We start from the raw sequence: 8,547 nt of genomic DNA on the forward strand, positions 1-8,547 counted from the left end.
TTAATTCTGCACAGGGCTTTTAGCGGCGAAATGGCCACAGGGAACCTCTCAGCTGCCCTCACAGTTAAACGGCCACAGAAAGAGCAAATTAAACAGACGCAATAATTAGAACTGAAAACATAGAAGATGGAAAATAAATGTCAGTTTGCCCCTGCATGGTTACACAACTTCACATCACCTGGCCATATGCTGGGTCTGTAATTAAATCTGAGCTGATCAGTCGGACTTCACCACAGACTACGCGCTTTTGCGTCGGCCTAAGCACTTGATTTAGAGGTCACTAATTAGCTCTTTGGTTGTATTTACATTTACATTGCGTTTGGTCATTTGGCAGGTACTTTTATCCAAAGCGAGGTGTGAGGTTCAGTTTGGTTTCTGTACGTGTGTGACATGTTTATAGGAACCAAAAAGACAGAGTGTGCTCTGAGCAGGAGGTGGCCAGGTCGGTTTGGTCCAGTTGAGTCATGACTTGTGTAAGGGTCTGCTGGAGCATCCCATATTCTGGGGAGCACAAGGTCTCTGACACCAGACTGATGGTTCTTTAGAGACGAAAACATAGCTGCTCTCTTGTGCATCCTATGGAGAGATGGAGGAATTTGTCATGGCCTCATGGCAGACCTGAGTCAGTACAGTGAGTCAGTACGGTCTTCAGAGGCAGTGATGTGCAGGGAAGCTACAGCTCATCCTCTCTGCAGTTGAGTGGGGTGAGTAGGCATGACGGAGGCAAAGTTTACCCTGTTATTACGATTTCTCCCTTATTCTGCTGCTGCTGCCTTTCTAGCCCAGGGCTTTAACCCAGACAGCCCTTCATAATGTCTGCCCCTTCACAGTTACTGCCATCCATGAATACTTACCTCTGTCCCCACCCTTTGACGAGCCTCTGTTCCAGTCACGGTTATTAATAGAAATTAATAAAAATTTGATTTGCGTAGCAGATGCTGAGGGCCACTCTCGCAGCACGCGGTATTTATGCATCAACCTGCAGCCTTAGGGTCACTCACCTGCACACCACGCCCCGCTGTGACGGGGGCGTGGCAGGAACATTCAAACCAGCGCTGTGCTTGTTTTCCCGCCGGAGCCCTGCTGGGGGCACTGGCACGCCAGATTTGGAAACAATCCTCCCATTGGAAACAAGCACCTGAAGAAGAAAAAACCCTGGTCCCTGTTGCTGCTCTGTGAGAACAGCTGCATGATTGGTCTGAATGTATCGCTCCAGAGAGCAATAGCATGCTTTGGTCAGTCACAGACTCAAGGTCTCCTATCCCAGTAGTGACAGATGCACCTGCCGGGCCAGGAACTGAGATGTCTGGTTCTTTTATTATTAGTGTGTTTGTTTAGGAGTTCTTATCCAGAGCTAGGCAGACTTTCAAGGCTAACGTGGCACAGTATATTAAATACATACGACAGAAGCCTCAAGAACAGCAAGAGCGCGGCTACAGAGCTGCCAGAATTATAGTCAGTAAGAAAACTCAATCCCTGACTAATGTGAAGCTTAAGACACAGCCAACCACCACAGCCAGAATCACAATTTTACAGAATCGGGGGCAAGGGTGCTTTATTTCATCTGGAGTGCTTTGTGCCGAGAGAAGACCCTCTGTGTTTACCCTGATCCGATTCCATCCCGGCCGAATGAAAACGCTCTGAAAATGAGGAAAAGTGAACAGTGAAATTTTCCATCCTGATCATCTATGGTTATCATAGCCGAGCACTGACATGTGGTGAGCAAGCAAGCTGGAGCTGTCACCCGCAGTGATGAGCCGGAAATGCTTACTTAGTCTAAATCATTTTTAATTACACACTGGTTGTATCAGGAATGCCAGTTTGAAGAGATGATTCATTCATGTTTCTTCCTGACAGTCTAATTCATAATATAATGGCTTTTGACTCCCTTAGAAGGAAGGAGTTAGAAGAGGAGAAAGACTAAAAGAACTGCGGCTGTCTGAGCTGCGTCATGACTTCTGATTTTTCTGATCAGACTTTTAAAGCAGTAACAGATGGGGGCTCAGGTAGGGGACAGAGAAGGATGTCTGTGAGATGTATGGCTCTTTTCTCCAGTCTTCTGGCTACTCTGCACACTGTAATACTGGTGACATTGACTCCATTAGTTTTCAGATTTCCATTATTTCGAGTAATGTTTTCAGTGCTGGACCTGAGGGGTTTAGTGTAAACAAACTAACAGCAGGGAGGGGTAGCGGTTAGCGTGCTGGACTCTGGATCTGAGAGTTTAACGTATGTGATGTAACAGCACTGCTGAGTAGTAGCTGGAGTGCTGGACTTGAAAATCTGAGGGTTTTAGTTTCGACATCAGTTTGTAACATCAGTGTGCAGTAGAGGTTAGAACGCTGGACCTAAAGGTCACGGGCTTGCTTCCTGGGTGGGACACTGTTTTTATACCCTAGAGTGAAGTCCTCTCTCCTCGGTGGCACCAGTGTGGAGAGGTCTACGGGGGTGAAGAAGTGTCAGACGGTAACCGTGGTGTCACCTCGGGTGAGCCTGGCTGCGGATTGTGGGGAACATGGGAGTCGAACCCTCTACCGAATGAGGAAGAAGTGTGATCTGCTTTCAGGTCACGGCTTCCCAGCTTGGCGTCTTTACTGGAGATAATCTCGGTTGCAGCACAGAGGAAATGATGCTACAGGAGCTCTGTGGGGGAACCGGCGCTTTTTCATTATCTGCGGGTACAAAGCAGCACGCCTCTGCCCAGATAAGCTGGGCTGTTTCCTCCATCTCCTCCATTACGCTAGAGCAGGAAGCTCAGGGCTGAGTGTTTCCACCCTACACAAACCTGGCCTCAGAATGCCTTCCAAAAAAAAAGACCCATCGCCTCTCCTGTGTGTGTGTGTGTGCCTCTCCTGGTCTTACCTCATTTGTCCCGCTGATGCTGTGCTGAAGTGGGAAATATCCCAGCCTCCCTTTCAGCGCGGAAATAATCTCGCTCGCGTTGACAGAGAGCTCGTGTGACGGCCACGCGTCGATGGCGACATTAAATTCCGAACGCGGATCTGAAGAACTGGCTGCGTTTCGCCACATGGGAATACATAAACGACAGCAGCGCTTAAGATCTTAAAAAGATTTGTCTCTGATCTGTCTCTTCAGAGAGGGCTTTGACTGTACATCAAAATACAATTCTTATGACCCGTGAATCATGTGGTCAATGGCTGCGTAAATACCAAAGTAGAGCAAAGTAAGAGAAAAGCTTTGGTGCTCAATGCAGATAAGGATTTCATATACTCAGCTGCAAGAGAAACATAGTACTCTGTTTACACATGTATGATTTTTAGAAACACATTTTTTTTGTGACACTCTGTTCAGGAGCACACATTTTGGAGTTTTCTCATCCTTTAATGTGCTCCTATTGCACTTTTTTATATATACAATAATACAGAAAACAAATTTTGTAAATGCATTTTATAAAGTGATCATTTATGATTGCCAATGATCCCTTCCATTGGTTTACTTTGAGTACTGGTAAGGCGCTACATGACTTTGTCGGTCTGAGAGGTGATGGTCAGAGAGGGCACCAGGTATTTAACCAGTCAAGCCATCTGAAAATCGAGATGGGAAAACAGAGAGAGCAATATCCTCTGCTTGTAAAGAGAGCAAACCTTCACACCCGCAGTGGGTTGGAAGTCAGACAGAGTCAGCATACTTTTGCTCACCATCTGGAGCATTCACAGCCAGTCATTTTCATCCTGGCAGGAGGTTACTGTCGGAAACAGCCTGCCAATGATAGGCCACAATCTGGGAAATCATGAGTTACAGCACCTTGCCAGCAGGGTCATGCTCCCTCTTCCCAAAGCTGTTCTGTTCAAGTACCTCGCTAAAGAGTCCAACAGCGTGCCTGGGAATCAAACCTTCCACTTTCTGGAAATAAGCCCAGGTTTTAACCTCCACTGTACAAAGCCGGTGATGGTGGACTCATTTAAATATACATTGATTTACTTTGCAGAGTGACAGACATGGCTTTACGTATCCTTTACATACCATTGGGGTTACTGTGTCTGGTCCTTACCACCACACTTGGTATATGGAGAGTGGTGAGAGGCATGCTGGGTAATGTAGTTGTTGTGGCAGGGTTGATTGATCATCAGAAGGGGTTCTGATGCCTCTGGAGAGTGGTGAGTGGCATGCTGGGTAATGTAGTTGTGGAATGGTTGATTGATCAGAAGGGGCTCTGATGCATCTCTTCTCTCTCCCCAGCTGTTTAAAGGTGAGGAGTCTGCGTTCCAGATCACAGGCCTGCAGTGCAACGCGGAGTACCGTTTCCGTGTGTGCGTGTGCCGTCGCTGTGGCGACGGCAGCCAGGAGCTGTGTGGCCCCTACAGTCCCGCCTCCCTCTTCTCCCTCCGCCGGGCGGAGCCGGCGTTACTGGGGGAACCGGGCGGTGGCGCCACCGATGCGGGCAAGGTCCATGGCGTGATCTCGTCCGACGAACAGTTTGCCACCATCATTGTCCTGGGGTTTGCCTCCCTCTCTATCTTTATGGCCTTCATCCTGCAGTACTTCTTCATGAAGTGAGAGCGTGGCACGTCACAGTGTACCTTTGTTAACGAAAAAAAATCGGGGAGGGGCTGGAGGTTTATTATAACACAAGGCATTTTAGTCCCAGCATGCATTCACTGTGACCTTTTCCGTCACTCTCTTCCTATCTCTCTCTTCCTGCCTCTCTCCTCTTTGCTGGCGTGTGGTATGGGCTTCATTCATCTGAAGGCTTTGGCTTACCTGTGCCTTGCTTGGGAAACAGACTCTGACTAACAAGCCTTAAAAAAATGAGTGAAACCAGTCAACACATGAGTATGTTCATGCACATCCCATGAAAATGTGTTTTACTTGCACACATTGACGGCCTGGGATCACTCCTCTGTCTGAACTGGCTTCAGCTTGTTCTCTGTGTTTAATGTAGGTGTCTTTGCTTTAATGCACAGTTATAGTTTTCTACCTGCAGTGCTGCTATCTTGTGTCATTAAAGAGTGAAACCATACGCGTATGGTTTCGAGAAAGCAATTTTTTGCATACACAAATGTGCATGCAAATACATGCAAATAACAGCTGATATGTTGTTTCTTATAAACAATAGTGCCTTTGCAGTCATGTGAGGAGGATGCTGGGTTTGAAGCAGAAGTCTCAGCGCTTGTAGTGTTTGGTGGGCAGCTGGGCGTTCCCTGTGGGAGGGGTGACAGCCCGTGGCTGTAAACTCAGAGAGGGGCGTGGCCGTGGGACACTGATGCCTTTTACCTGTGCTGGCACCTTACCTGAGTGGAGCACCATTCAGCCAGGTGTCCTGAGCGCTCCTTCCCTTTCTTAATTCATACCCTCCCCTCACCTACGTGCAGCCCACCCACCACTGTGCCCGCCTCCGTGTTTCTGCCCTATCACAGCGCAGCCACCACTGTGCCCGCCTCCGAGTTTCTGCCCTATCACAGCCCACCCACCACTGTGCCCGCCTCCGTGTTTCTGCCCTATCACAGCGCAGCCACCACTGGGCCCGCCTTCGTGTTTCTGCCCCATCACAGCGCAGCCACCACTGTGCCCGCCTCCGTGTTTCTGCCCTATCACAGCGCAGCCACCACTGGGCCCGCCTTCGTGTTTCTGCCCCATCACAGCGCAGCCACCACTGGGCCCGCCTCCGTGTTTCTGCCCTATCACAGCGCAGCCACCACTGTGCCCGCCTCCGTGTTTCTGCCCTATCACAGCGCAGCCACCACTGTGCCCGCCTCCGAGTTTCTGCCCTATCACAGCCCACCCACCACTGTGCCCGCCTCCGTGTTTCTGCCCTATCACAGCGCAGCCACCACTGGGCCCGCCTTCGTGTTTCTGCCCCATCACAGCGTAGCCACCACCTCTTTGTCCTCCATGTTTCTGACCTACCATAGGCCACCCTCCATCTCTGGGCTCCACCCCCATTCTGTCGCCCTGGTGCTGCCATTCTGTGTAGCCACAGCAACTGGGTGACACCCCGTCTCACCCAAAAACACCTGGGCTCCCATTGGTGGGTGCAGAACTCGGTGCCAGACAGCAGCACCAGCGCCGTGCTGTGACACTGCTGCCTTATCCTGTGTGCTAATACCCCAGGCATTGTTGTCTCTCCGTCTCTCTCTTTCATTTCTCTCTCCTCAGACAGTGTAACAATGAAACCCTTCGGAGGGTCTCCTCAGAAACCTCTGTCAGCCTTTTCCGAGGTACAACCCAGCAGATTTCACCAATCCAAAGAGTCTTTCCAGCCGTGCACACTGACGCATAGTGGGAAAAAGATGGTGGAAAAACTTGGATGCAGGATGAGGAGTCGAGAGGGAGGGGTCATGACCCACCGTAGTCACCCCCCCCCCCCCAGCAGCACCCCTACCCCTCCACCATCACCCCCCCCCAATCCAACAGCCCGTGCTGTGCCTCAGGGACACTGATCTTAAAGGGGTGAATATAGATGACCTAACCTTTCCAACAGCTGCCAATCATACATTTTACATTGTGACATCATTGTTGTCATCATCTTCACTTCCTGTTTTTAACCCTCTCCTCTCTGCCTAAGTGGTGCCTTGCTTTGTAGTGTTCGGGGGAAAAAAAAAAACAGTTTACTCGCTCAAAAGTACCTTAACCAAAGTTGATGGGAGAGTAAGGTGTAATTCCTTTTTTAGGGTTATTTATACTATATATTGCATACAGTACTTTAAATGCCAATTACAGTGCAATCTTCATTTATTTATTTTTTAAAGATTAAAAGATGAGTAGCAGACTCTAAAGACTAGACTATGTACTTTTGGCCCCCATTGTAGCATGTTATGTTTTTTCTCTGATTTTTATTTTGTATCAGATCATTTTAGATTTATAATTACAGGCCAGCATTCCTAAGATTAATAACCTGTTGCTTTTTGGGTTTCAGTTTTTTTCAGTAGTTGGGAACATGTAGCACTTTCAGTGTCAATATCATTAAAGAAAATGTTTACATGTAACCAAATGCGTATTCATCTCCTTTCAACCCAGGTTTCATTTTCTTAGAGATGTAGCAAATATTTAGCCAGATATTGGTTTTCTGTAATGGGGTTCGATTGCAGTTGCTAAATCTGGAATTGCATAAATAGTGTTATAAATCCTATATCATGCTCTTTGCCAAAGCTACGACCTGTTCATTTCACATTACTCTGTTCTATTTAAAGGCTTATGTGACAATTGCTTGGTGACACTAGAACATTATATAAAAGGAAACGGACTTTCCTATGGTTGATTAGCTTCTTTTGTAAAGTGAAATGTGCGATTTGTGTAACCCATTCGATAATATATTTTTAATGATTTCATGTTAAGTACAAAAATGTTTTAGACAAATCATTTCCATGTTTTTTTTTCCTTTTTATAATAGCGCAGTAGAGGGAGTATCCAGTATTGTGGCTATATTCCATAATTGCATATAGTACGATGGCTATACGACATAACAGAAGTGAAGCACTTTTTAAAGCAAAACTGTAGTCTTTATTAAATGTATCATTATTTAACTGTAATGCTTAATTAAGCAACATTGTTGGTTCTTGAAACCAAAATGATACCTTTCAATGCTGTTCTATGATCTAAGTGGCAATTCTTCGCGTACTGTACGTGACCGCAAAACGGAAGAAATTCAAGAAGGAGGTTTTAAATTCATGTCGATTCATGTCTCTTCGGAATTTTTTTTCCCAAAGGCCCGGAGGAAAAAAAAAACAGGGGCTCATGGCAAATCGCCTCTGAAAGGAACAGAACCATGCAAAATAAGTTCCGCAGACAAATTAGTTTCAGGCATCCTCACATAGTCTCTTGTATCACAGCTAAAAGGGAATATCGCATGGATTAACACCACTCAATTTCCAATGCAAAGAGGATCTGTAAGGTCGGTGCGACAAGTGCAGTAAAAGTGAGCAAAGCCGGAAGATAAAAAAGGGATCATTCATCATTGTTGCGATGGCTACCATAGCTTATTAGCCATCCAGATTCAGTAATATATACATATATAAAAACTATGAATCAAAACGGGAACTTTCGCATTTATTTAAAGTGGAAATAACATGGCTAGTTAGCTAGCTACTCTAAGTAACTGCATCTTGTACTGTACTTTCTTGCTAACAGAATATTTTGCATTCAGTGTAGTTTCAATGCAAATAATGTGGCTACCAAACCCGCTAGCTTCTCTGTGAAATGTTACTTAGCTAGCTGACTATTGAATATTTTACCTTTATATTTTGCAAAAAATATTACTCTTATTATGTTAATTACAGTTTGTCATAATTGTGTTTAGACCTGCGGCTCTTGTGGGAACTTATTTTGCATGAGAATGCTGTTCCAAATTAATAAACCCCATGTGTTTCAAACAATAACATTTTAATAAATGCAACGGCTTTTAGGTTGTATTGGGAATAAGAAAATGATGTCGGTTTTCATGACAGTAATTGCATATTCTTTATTGAACAGTTGTGACAAATTGTTCAGTACTGCATCATAAATAATCTCAGATTCCATGTTTTTACTATTTTCGTTCTGAAACAAACATATTTTTACCTCAGAAAAAAAAAAAACATTCCAAGTTCT

The 8,547-nt window shown here is 45.9% G+C and overlaps 1 protein-coding gene across 2 annotated transcripts in view; it reads left to right on the forward strand.

Moving 5' to 3' along the window:
• The window catches only part of LOC118773507 (fibronectin type III domain-containing protein 3B-like), a 130,874-nt gene extending 124,557 nt beyond the window's left edge, over window positions 1-6,317 (forward strand). Inside the window, exon 26 of one of the 2 annotated variants that reach the window (XM_036522465.1) lies at window positions 4,201-4,518. In XM_036522465.1, coding sequence (XP_036378358.1) covers window positions 4,201-4,518 — 318 coding nt within the window. Of the gene's footprint in view, window positions 1-4,200 lie in introns of both variants that reach the window. The other variant, XM_036522467.1, reaches the window with a different exon arrangement.
• Window positions 6,318-8,547: the final 2,230 nt, after the last annotated feature.

The sequence above is a fragment of the Megalops cyprinoides genome, chromosome 2, assembly GCF_013368585.1.
Source record: "Megalops cyprinoides isolate fMegCyp1 chromosome 2, fMegCyp1.pri, whole genome shotgun sequence".
In the NCBI taxonomy this organism is placed as follows: Eukaryota; Metazoa; Chordata; class Actinopteri; order Elopiformes; family Megalopidae; genus Megalops; species Megalops cyprinoides.